The sequence below is a fragment of the Protomyctophum parallelum genome (assembly GCF_964188405.1).
Source record: "Protomyctophum parallelum genome assembly, chromosome: 10".
Lineage (NCBI taxonomy): Eukaryota > Metazoa > Chordata > Actinopteri > Myctophiformes > Myctophidae > Protomyctophum > Protomyctophum parallelum.
In genome coordinates this window covers 23388599-23401232 of record NC_139704.1, presented here as the reverse complement: position 1 = coordinate 23401232, position 12634 = coordinate 23388599, and the positions used below count along the sequence as shown (strand labels likewise).

Genomic DNA, 12634 nt, shown 5'->3' with positions numbered 1-12634 from the left:
AGGCACACTGTAGGCATTCCTCCTCCTCGCACTGTATTCCTTCTCAGCCACTCATAATGGAGCCGTCAGCACCACCTTGTTTTGTTAAGTGACATGTGAGGAAACACACTGCACAGGGTGGACCGTATGTTTTTCTTGACTCACTATTTGCTTAATATATGCTCCACAGATTGACTCTAAAGCAGCTTAAGTCCACGCTTGCATAGTCTTTGCGCCACACCACTTCTTGTGCTTGTTTTGACGACTGGAATTTGGGCAAACAAAATGTGCATCTATATATGCTTCGTTTGAGTTTGAGCAAAAGTCTGCAGTAAAGGTTTATGTGTGAAGTGAGGTTTTTAGTTTGGAAAACTGAAATGTTAAAAGAGAGAGTGGCAGAATAGCAGTTCTGTATGGCCATAACGTGAAATTCTGTCAGCCTGTAACTGCAACTTGTTCCTGTCCGCGGATGACTCGGCACTGCTGGTCACAGACAGGGACAAACTGCAGGTTGAAAAGGCCCTCAGCTCTGAACTCAGTAGAATCTGCACATGGCTCGCTTATAATAAACTGTCTACACCTGGGATAAATTTAATCCATTCTCTTTGGATCAAATAGCCATCTTAGCAAGGCAGACAGCTTCTCAGTTAAAGTGGGTGACAATATTATCACACGAAAATATTAAATTACCTTTCCATCCTGTGATAAAATGGCCACCAACGTATTAAAAAAAATCAACCAAAGAACAAGATTACTGTACAGGATCTCCTCACTGGTCAACAAAAACACCTTGAAGACCCTAACAGGAGCCCTTGTACAAGGTTCTTTGACTATCCATGCACCATCTTGGTACCACAGCACCTCAAAGGCCCTAAAAACAAGGCTCCAGACTTCCCAAAACAAACTGGTCAGGCTACTTACTTTACCTCACTCCCCAAACCCACCTCACCCCTGCCCACTTTGACAGGTCTGGTCCACAAGATTCGCTACACCACCAAGATAGATAGGCCTACCCATGTACCTGTCTAAATACTTTCTTAATGTCAACGAAGTCCACACTCACAACACCAGAGGGAGTTCAACAAACCATGTGCAACCCAGATTCGGCTCAAACAAGGAATTCAATCAAATTTGCTCCTTTGCTACTAAAATGTGGAACGCCCTACCAACTGTCATGGTCTGTCCCCCTACAGACCATGTTTTCCTTGTCAGCCACTCCCACTCTCCATTCCATCTCTCAGTCATTGTCAACACACCTGTTTCCACCCCCTCTTCAGCCCTACAGTGCCATGCCCATTCCACACCTGTGAACACTCCTGCAATTACCCTGCTCCCTATAAGACTGGACTCATTTCAGAAACAAACTGTCAGATCATTACTTCCTTGTCCCCGAGTTGTTCCCGAGTTCCTAGTGCTTTGTATTCCTGAGAGGTTCTGCATTATTTGTGTTTTCTCTCATGTTCCACTGATTCCTCGTCGTGCCTAGAGTTTTGCGTCTTGGACTTTCTGCTTTGAGGTCTTTGTAAGTTTTGGACAATCTGTTGACTTTTTGAACAGTTTGCTTTTTGGTTTTGCTGATTTTGCTGCAGTGCTACTCTTTGTTGTAAGCTAGTCTGCTTTCTGAATATTAAATCATTTATTATGCACATTCCTGCTCTCTTGTCCTGCATTTGGGTCCTACCCTCCCTGCCTATCGTAACAGAATGATCTGACCATTCTGGACCCAGCGGACAAGTTTTCTTTTTTGCATTGTTTAGTTTTTGATTTTTTTGCCAGTGTTTCTGTCAGTGAGCTGCTGAGGCTGTCAACCATGGCCAGTAGCCACCAGCCCAGCCTACCCTTTTCACACAAGGACTTTGGTGTAACAAAGGAGATTTTTTATGAGGATCCTCAGTTCCTCACTCAACTGGCCAAATATTGGAGGCTGAATCGGGCATTTGCCCAATATACGGCTTTCTTCCGGTGGGAGAGTAGGGGTGCACCGTTTCCTCAGTTACCCTCTGAAGAGGTCGCTCCGGTCACCCCTGCTCTTCAGCCCACTTCCTCACCCAACCTGCCTGGCACTCCGCTGTCCGGCCCTCTGCTGCCTGGCACTCCGCTGCCCGGCCCTCCGCTGCCCGGCCCTCCGCTGCCCGGCTCTCTGCTGCCTGGCACTCCACTGCCCGGCCCTCTGCTGCCTGGCACTCCGCTGCCCGGCTCTCTGCTGCCTGGCACTCCGCTGCCCGGCCCTCCGCTGCCCGGCTCCCCGCCGCCCAGCATGCCTGGCCCTCTGCTGCCCGGCTCCCCGCCGCCCAGCATGCCTGGCCCTCCGCTGCCCGGCTCCCCGCCGCCCAGCATGCCTGGCCCTCTGCTGCCCGGCTCCCCGCCGCCCAGCATGCCTGGCCCTCTGCTGCCCGGCTCCCCGCCGCCCAGCATGCCTGGCCCTCCGCTGCCCGGCTCCCCGCCGCCCAGCATGCCTGGCCCTCCGCTGCCCGGCCCTCCGCTGCCCAGCATGCCTGGCCCTCCGCTGCCCGGCCCTCCGCTGCCCGGCCCTCCGCTGCCCGGCCCTCCGCTGCCCGGCCCTCCGCTGCCCGGCCCTCCGCTGCCCGGCCCTCCGCTGCCCGGCCCCCCGCGGCCCGGCCCTCCGCGGCCCGGCCCTCCGCTGCCCGGCCCTCCGCGGCCCGGCCCTCCGCTGCCCGGCCCTCCGCGGCCCGGCCCTCCGCTGCCCGGCCCTCCGCTGCCCGGCCCTCCGCGGCCCGGCCCTCCGCTGCCCGGCCCTCCGCGGCCCGGCCCTCCGCGGCCCGGCCCTCTGCTGCCCGGCCCTCCGCTGCCCGGCCCTCCGGCTGCAGCTTCCCTAACATACCCTACGGCTCCCCTGCCTCTGCCTGTGGCTTTCCTGGCGTCGCCTGCAGTGTCTTCTGCTTCGTCTCGGCCTCCTGGCCGACCACCGGACGACACCTCCGCCTCGTCTCAGCCCCCTGGTCGTCCACCGGACGACACCTCCGCCTCGTCTCAGCCCCCTGGTCGCCCACCGGACGTCGCCTCATCTGTCGTCTCGGCCTCCCAGCCGCCCACCCGACGACAGCTTCGCCTCGTTTCGGCCTCCCGGTCGTCCACCCGATGACGCCACCTCGTCTCTGCCTCCAGGCCGTCCGCCAGACTACGCCTCATCTGTCTCGTCCCAGGCCGTCCGCCTGACTCCTCGTCCCAGCATCCTGGCCGCCCACCTGACATCACCTGCTCAGCTTCAGTTCCCCTCCTCCAGGCCCCCTCCACCCACCCTGCTCTGTGCTCCAGGCCAGCGTGGTGGGACGTCTGGTAGCCGTCCCTTGAGAGGGAGGTACTGTCATGGTCTGTCCCCCTACAGACCATGTTTTCCTTGTCAGCCACTCCCACTCTCCATTCCATCTCTCAGTCATTGTCAACACACCTGTTTCCACCCCCTCTTCAGCCCTACAGTGCCATGCCCATTCCACACCTGTGAACACTCCTGCAATTACCCTGCTCCCTATAAGACTGGACTCATTTCAGAAACAAACTGTCAGATCATTACTTCCTTGTCCCCGAGTTGTTCCCGAGTTCCTAGTGCTTTGTATTCCTGAGAGGTTCTGCATTATTTGTGTTTTCTCTCATGTTCCACTGATTCCTCGTCGTGCCTAGAGTTTTGCGTCTTGGACTTTCTGCTTTGAGGTCTTTGTAAGTTTTGGACAATCTGTTGACTTTTTGAACAGTTTGCTTTTTGGTTTTGCTGATTTTGCTGCAGTGCTACTCTTTGTTGTAAGCTAGTCTGCTTTCTGAATATTAAATCATTTATTATGCACATTCCTGCTCTCTTGTCCTGCATTTGGGTCCTACCCTCCCTGCCTATCGTAACACCAACAGCTATTATATGTGAATTTAATTTGTAGTTTTGTACGTCTCTAAATGTTCTGATGAATTGAAAATGGTGGACCCTGTTGTAAACAAGTGTAATGCTTAATCCATAGTAACAGTTTTTGTATTGGCTTTAGTTTGAAATGTACCCATTCTGCATATACTGTGAAATACAAATTTCAATCAAACAATCAATCAATCAGTGTCTCAAATGTTGATGACATTTAAAAAAATAATCTAATTTACCTATAACTGTTCATGTAATATAACTCCTATATATATGTTTTTGCGGCTTACGCCTTTTATTGGTTTTTGAATGGACAGACAGTAGGCTGACAGGAAACGGGAGAGAGATGGGGGAAGACATGCAGTAAAGGCCGTGTCGGGCTCGGGAGTCGAACCCGTGGCACACTGCGACTGCCCAGACGGTTACGCCACCACCTGGGCCAGGGTATAGTAACTTGCACGAGAACTCAATCACACACACACACGCACGTCACGACTCAGAGACAGAAATCTTTTTTTTACTTGTAAAAGGTCCTCAGGGAGACAGTCAGTCAACAAATCTGGCAAGGAAAAGACCCAGGTTAACAAGGTAAGCAGAGATCTAAAATACCAAAAGAAGATATATGGAAACAGGCTGGAACGATTGACACTGCACACAAAGACAATTGGAAGGGAACACAGACTAGGAAGGGAAGGATAATGAGACACAGGTCGACAGGTGATGAGGTGAAACTAATGGGGTGGGGTAGACAATAACACAGGTGGGAAACGCACAAAGTCAGAAAAGCATCCAAAACGGGATAAGGAGGAGAGTATGTCAAAAATAATGTTGTTGGTAGTCGGTAGAAGTCCCAGATGATGAACCACCAGACCAGGGGCCTAGAGGCAGGAACCAAGAGACTCTCCCTCACAGGTTTGGAACGTGAGGTGAATCCTCATGGATCTGGGGCCACATGGCCACCAGATGAATCACCTTAGAGCTTAGAGACTGGGACAGGCGCCACAAACCACAAAGCCAGCTTGCAGGATTCCTCACGCATGCAGCGGGAGGAGTTCATTGGCCAATCTCTCTGCCTATACGCCATGCAGCATCCTCTTTTAACCGGCCAAGCTTCTGATCGGCCCGGAAAAAGAAAGCCTATCTTAAATGGTGCATTTGTATAGAGCCTTTATCCAAGGCGCTTTACAGAGATTGTAAACCGATGCCGGAGGAAACCATGCAAAGCACCAACCTGAACATCTGGAGCAATTAGGGGTTCAGAGTCTTGCTCAAGAACACTTCGTAGGTTCGAACATCCGGTCACTCTACCCCTGAGCCACCGCTCAGCTATGGGAAAAGGGTGATCTCCAGTTTAGGTGGCTGGTATATTGCACTGAAAGAGAGACACACTAGTGGCACTAGTGGCTCCTCCTGTCTATACATGTCGAAGTGTCCTTGGGCAAGACACTGAACCCCACATTGCCTCCAGTGGTTGCCACCATTGGTATGTGAATGTGGGAAGTGAGGACGCTGGTGTTGACTGTTCGCCGCTTGTATGTATGTATTCATGTATGTATGTATGAATGAATGGACCATTGTAAAGTGCTTTGAGTAGGCACGTAGTGCATAGAAAAGCGCTATAAAAATGCAATCCATTATTATTATAGATAATAATCGAGAACTAGGACATTAACTGTTCGGATTCCCCAAGGAATCTGCCTTCTCTTTGGTGGAGGGAAACTTAGGCTGCAGGCAAAGGAAAGAAGTGAACCATTAATCTGTTCACTATTACTATATTACTATATTATCTTCGATGTCAGGCCAGGGGTGATGGGGAACAGGGAGCAGGCGCAGGAGATCAGGAGGCGGGTGTACACAAGATGAGAGGAGAAACAGGAGCTGTGAAACAAATGTATGGCCTGGGAAGGATTGGAGACAGGAACAAATAGCTGCGAGAGGGCTGCCACAAAGACAAACGGGTTCAGCATGTCTCAAAGAACGTCATTCACCACGGCCTGAAACACAGCTGCCGGCTGAGTACATAGTCTTGACCGGTTTGTGCTGTGACTGGTAAAACAAATAAATAAGTAATGTATGACTCAGAGACAGAAATCTTGATTTAAAGAAAACAGCCTTAACTGGCTGAGGTTATGTAAAGGGAGTTAGTCAAACAAAACTGGAAAGGAGAAGACAAAGGCAAGGTCCAATTAAACAAAGCAGATATCAAAGACACAGGAGAACTATAATGAAAAAGCTGTAACTAGGAGGTGAATATAAAAAATAAATACATAATAAATAAATCACTTCACTGTCATTCTGGGAATCCCGCTGGGGGTCCCGAACCCACAGGTTAAGTGTACAGTATGTGGACCTGACATTGATCAATTCTTGATTACAAAAAAGCTTCTAATATATTATTTATGCCCCAAAATCTATAAATCTCACACTATTAAGGCAACCGGACGGTTCCAAGTGCTGCACAAGGTGCCCTTTTTTCACTTGCACCTGCCCAATAAATGTCTGTGCACGGCTGCACGCCACTGCCTCAAGGTTTGACAGGTTTCAGCCAGGGCTGCTCTTCTGCATACGCAGCATACCTTGGTTGTAACGAGTGTTTTTTTAGTTACTGTCGCCTCGGGCGCTGTCAGCTCGAACCTGTCTGGCCTTTCTGCTCTGAGTCTGACCTGGAACTGCCACCCACTGATTGATTTAATATTTTATTGACATGTTTACGGTAAAGCAGTTTAAAACATTGTTATGAGACATAGAATCAAATAATATATAAAATACCATTACTAATGCTATTTGCCGGTTTAACAGCTGCAAAAAAGATGTAATGAGATGGAAACCGCCCCATAACCTCAGTATTCACCGTTGGAAGCCATCCTACTATGACGTCTTGAGTTTGGAGGCTTCCAGTGATCGAGCACAGGGAGCAAGGACAGATTCCATCCAAGCCCTAGTACTCAGTACTCACAGCGGCACAGAAGGTTAAATCAGGACTCCGTTAGGTCGAATACTTGACTTGTACTCTTGTAAACAAAGTCTGACCCATTCATGTCTGTCTGTTTCAACATCATTGCCACGTTCTGTTTTGGTTTCCATCATTTGTTTTGTTAGAAAAAAAAGCATGCCATGTATTATGTTATACGTATACACCATTGTTGTTTCCCTCTCCTGTAATGTCTGTGCTAACCCGGGGTTCTTAAAAAAGGGGGGGGGGGGGGGGAAAGAAAGTTGGTCACAAAAAAAATACCATTATACCAAAATAGGCAGTTATGATAAAAACGTAGGTGTGAGGCCACTAAGGCCAGGTATACGAATACATGGCCTTAGAGGTAGACATAGAACATTAGCAGATGAGAGGTCATGAAGGAGTCATGATGAAGGAGTGTTTAGAACCCTGGGGGGCAGGTAGCTCTGGTCCATAGGGCAGTAGAAGGCTATATGGACCAGAGCTATAACCTGACGCTGCCAGATCCAAGAAGCTTGCTACACAAATGTGTTTGAATGTTTTACAACTCAATTTGAATTCTGCCTGAGATAATGTTGCATGCGGGATGGTTGAACTGTGCAGAATCGTAATGACTGTGTGTAAGTGATAGTACTGCACAGTGTGTCATATTGGTGTCTGAATGTAGTATTTTGTAACATGGTTACCCAATACCGCCCCCATCTGGCAGCGTCAGGTTACCAGAGCTAGGGGGCAGGCAGGAAGACCGGGGAAGTTGGGGAACCGATTGTTGCGAACGCAGTGAGCCACTTACTATGACAGCAAGGGCTGAATGTCTGTGTGTGTGTGTGTGTGTGTGTCACGCTGTTACACCACCCGCCCGCCACCAGAGGGCGCAGCTGTAGCACACACACACACACACACACACACACACACACACACAGGGCGCAGCTGTAGCACACACACACACACACACACACACACACACACACACACACACACACAACCACACACACACGAGCTGCGTTCGCTTCCCGCGTTTGCGCGTCTTACTTGTGCTATTAGATCAATTAGAATGTTGCAGCCGCAGGTGTCATGCTTTTAGCCTTTAGGTCTGCTTTCAACGTTAATGGGGAATTTAAAGATTTCCGGGCTGTAATTGGTAGAGCAGACTCGCAGAGCATTCGAACTTAAGCATAATAATGCTACTATACTTTGCACGCACGCACGCACGCACGCACGCACGCACACACACACACACACACACACACACACACACACACACACACACACACACACACACACACACGTTACATGTTCGCAAACTTCACATATGCTAATTTTGCCCAATGTATTTAATTACATTATGAAACTTTTTAACGCTTGACATTTTTACTTAAATAATTTCTCTCAAAAACATGACTTCTATTTTGGAATTTTATTATATAGTTCAGAAGTTCTAAACTATAATTGTTCTAAATAAAGTATAATCATCACATCAGGATATACCGCGTCTACCATATGGGGTCCTCGTTTTCAAAACAAACAAAATGGCGGCGCACATTAGATGGGGTCTTTACCAGTTACTAAGATCAAGAACAAGTCCTTCTCAATTTAGGTTGTAATTTCAGCATCCGTTACATTGCACCTCATTTAACTATCTAGAGTGTTTCGCTCAATATAACAACCCGTTCGACCATGTATGGTGTTAACAATTGCCAAGGTTATCATCACCAGAGCTAGGCTAACGTTTAAAGCTAGCGTTATGTCCACGCAGTTGTTATGTTAATGTTATTATAGTCATATTTTATTTTAAACGATATTCCCTATACTGAACAATTTCCCATTGACTGTATTATTTGTAGTGATAATCTTCAGTAGATCACTGACTGGTTGCCAGAATTTAGCAGAATGTCAAACTTGAATGAACGAATATTGTGCTAGACTACTCATACTCTATTTAAATATACCCATACACTGAGATAATTTACATGTCTTATCCCCATAATGCTATAAGGTTTGTAGGCAAATCAAGAAACCAATACCACACGCAGTGCGCTGGTACAAAAGATCAACTTCTACATGTGACAGGAGCTACAAACTTCACATGTGAGAAAGTCTGATGAGTCTCAATATGCTATATCTAATATCTAATGTTCAATATTGTTGCTGTAATGATGCAGAACATTTGTGCCAGAAACAAAACAAACAAAACATTACAAATAAATAAATAGTAAATACCTGTTTGTACATGTTGTAATGTTTCAGGGCGGCACTTGTCCATTCAGACACAGGATACTCCAAACCCTAGCAGCTTGAAGTTTCTCCCTGGCAAACCTGTCTTAGGAACTGGAACGCTGGACTTTCCTTCTCCAAAGACTGCAGAATGTTCATCTCTAGCCAGGTGCTGTGCCCTTTTGCATTTGAATGTTTTACAACTCAATTTAAATTCTGCCTGAGATAATGTTGCATGCGGGATGGTTGAACTGTGCAGAATCGTAATGACTGTGTGTAAGTGATAGTACTGCACAGTGTGTCATATTGGTGTCTGAATGTAGTATTTTGTACATTTGTAAATGTGCAGATATGTGTTACAAATGTGAATAAACAAAATTAACACAGAATTAAAGGACCATACCATTAGTCTGTCATGTTTGCTCTTTGACTACAACTCAATGGTATACTTGAGGTGTTTAGTAATGAGTCGCATTGACCATTTTCCAAAGCATAGTGTGGTTTTCTAGATTGTCAAGGATTCTGTGTGTTAGATTCACACTTTCAGAGACTAATAGGCTTGGTTTGAAAAGCCTGATTTGCTAATGAAATTTAAATATCCATGACTCTTTTGTCATTAACCACAATGATGGTTTGCCAACATTGACTCATTTATTTAGGTAAGCACATGCATAAAACCATTAACGGACAAATTGTATACAGTATTTCTTCATGTATGATATATTGAAGTTGTGAAAAGACAGTGATGTATGATGGTGGGCGGTGGCTCTAACATTGACGTGGAATGTTTTTACTTGTGTCGAATAACATATGATAACTATACGTTTCCCACCCACAGGGACCTCTTTGAAATTGAGGGAGTAAAAAGTGTCTTCTTTGGCCCAGACTTCATTACAGTCACCAAGGTATTTTGTTGCATGTCCTTATACAGCATACCTGCACGATTAATTTCATATGCAACATATCTGTCCCAATATTCAAAGCGATGTTTAACTTCTGCCTATAACCGTGATATGAGTCAAAATATTGTTGCTCGTCTTTGTGTTGCTACTGTGCTCTGGTACAATTTAGGCATTTAGCAGACACTCTTAATCCAGAGAGATTTACAGTAAGCAAGAACAAAAGATGCTAAATGCAAAAGATGAAAAGATTCACAGCATATTTGTCGCTTTGTATCTGAAGTTGAAGCCAGTTAATCTTTTTTGTAGCTTTGTATCTTTTGCAGCAGCTACAAACATCGGATGCATCTTTGCATCTTCATATCACTGGCTTACATTGACAATTAATGGTAGACTGTATATTTGCATCTGCCCGTGTGAACGGATTGTAAGAACTGTGTATGGTTACACACCATACACATATGAATGTGAACAATGTAGAATCTGCCTTTTTAACTACATAAATAGCATCCAATTCTGAGCATGTCATAGGTGGGAAATACACAAAGTAGCATTTTGCGAAAACAGACTAAAATAACTGAGTTTGTAGATTGGCTATTTGATGTGATATTCATCTTAAGTGGTTAAAAATAAATCTGTTTGTTGGAGTTTGTTTACATTATGTGCTTATCATGTCACTCTTAAATAGTTATACCGGCAACTACCAACAACTGCTTGTACTTGTTTAAGTCAGTGACAAATACAACCTTCTTGATTCTTCCTTCTACACACCCCATGGTTCAAAGTTCAACATTGCGTTTATATTTTAATACATTTTAGGCAGATGAGGATGTGGAATGGACTGACATTAAACGTAATGCTGTGGAGGCCATTTCCAAGTTCTTTGAGAGTGGAGACCCTATAACAACTGGGGTGGCGCACCATGAAAGCAGTGAGTATGAAACATGCCTACTATACCAAGCTTCTCTGAAACCCACGCAGTGGTGGAAAAAGTACCCAGTCCTGTTGCCACCCTCTACTGGACATGTACCTCATTTACCCATCCTGTTAACAGACATATTATTGCATTTTGTCTCAATTGTACTGTAGGTTATTCTGAGGATGATGATGAAGTTGTATCTATGATCAAGGAACTTCTGGATACAAGAATCAGGTACAATATGTACTTGTTGAGATCAGCTATGTATTTGCAATGTGCATTTTGTCAAAGAGTTTGGGTAGGGCACTTGCCTTTGGACCACAAGATTGTGGGTTCGATTCCTTCCGCCACCATCTCTGTGTTGAGTAGCCTGGTGCTATAAATACTGGGAACTGATGGTAGGCTTTGCGCTTCACCTCAGAATCCATCTCCCAGGTGTCTAGCGAGCTGATAGACGCCCTCACTCTCGGCTGACACCAACAATAAGCCACTCCGACCAGAGCTTACTTAATTGTCAATAAAGGTGCCAATCATTGAAAAGCATATGGAGCCTGTGGAATAATAGATTCAAACGTGAGGTGCTCAGTTCGATCCCGGGTGTCCAAGTGTCCTTGAGCAAGACGCTAAGGACACTTTAATTGCTCCCGATGAGCAGGTTCGTGCCTTGCATGGTTTCCTCCTTGCATGGTTCCCTCTCCTCAGTGTATGAATGGGTGAATGTAATGCACAATCTATGTAAAGCGCTTTGGACAAAAGCGCTATATAAATGCACCATTTACCATTTTACCTTACATTCTTTCTGACTTACTCCAACGTTCCCCTCCTCCAAGACCCACAGTGCAAGAAGATGGTGGCGATGTCATCTTCAAGGGCTTTGAGGATGGCATCGTCAAGCTGAAGCTGGTGGGCTCCTGCACAGGCTGCCCCAGCTCCACCATCACACTGAAGGGCGGCATCCAGAACATGCTCCAGTTTTACATCCCGGAGGTGGAAGATGTGGAACAGGTGATTTACAACGTCACATATCAACACTCTTTATGTCCACAGTCCACACCCAAGTCTTATTGACACATCAAGACCTGAGGTTGATTCTAAAAATGACTTCTAAATCCTAACAGTGTTCTGGGAAAAATCACTTTTTTATTTAATTATATTATATTTGGCTGTGGACCCCATCTAAAATATGTTGTGCCAGCCAGGGAGTCGGGGACAGCCAGAAGCAAAGTTTGAGTTAAAATGTTCAAATTAAAAAAAATATATATATTCAAAGATCATGTATATATTATGTATGTATTATATTTATTTTCATTCCATTACTACTACCTACCTATTGGAGATTTTTGAGGGGCGATAGACCCTCCTATGTCCAGCTTTTGGTGTATGTGCATTGTGCACAAACTGTCCTACACAAACATTAAATAAATCCCATTAACAATGAATGGACAATTTTGAGTGTAAACACAAACATTGAAGACGAAGGTGAGGACACAAATTCGGATTGAGATGATGTATGATGATGTACATTGTACAATGATAAGATTGCCCCTCACTTCACACGGGTGTGATTTGTTTCTACTATATGGGGTGCAAGATCAGCTACACCTTAATTTGATTTTGGTCTTTATTTTCCTCCAGGTGGAAGATGAATTGGATGAAATCAGTGCAAAGGTGTTTTCTGAGCTGGAGCTCAAATTAAAGGAGTAATACCTGCCTTCACCCACATATCAATACCCACATAATACCCATAATATAGGAAATGCTTGTATATATAAACAAAATACCTGTCTTGCACTACTTTCCCTTGGTACCAT

At 45.9% G+C, this 12634-nt stretch overlaps 1 protein-coding gene across 1 annotated transcript; it reads left to right on the top strand.

Annotated features, from left to right (window-relative positions):
* The first annotated feature begins 8299 nt into the window (after positions 1 to 8299).
* On the top strand, positions 8300 to 12584 carry LOC310865403 (NFU1 iron-sulfur cluster scaffold homolog, mitochondrial). Its single transcript, XM_083774502.1, has 8 exons — positions 8300 to 8388; positions 8788 to 8879; positions 9039 to 9174; positions 9844 to 9910; positions 10724 to 10835; positions 10994 to 11057; positions 11654 to 11828; positions 12459 to 12584. Exons 1-8 carry the CDS (start codon positions 8321 to 8323, stop codon positions 12525 to 12527), a joined length of 783 nt encoding a protein of 260 aa, XP_083630628.1. The 5' UTR covers positions 8300 to 8320; the 3' UTR covers positions 12528 to 12584.
* Positions 12585 to 12634: the final 50 nt, after the last annotated feature.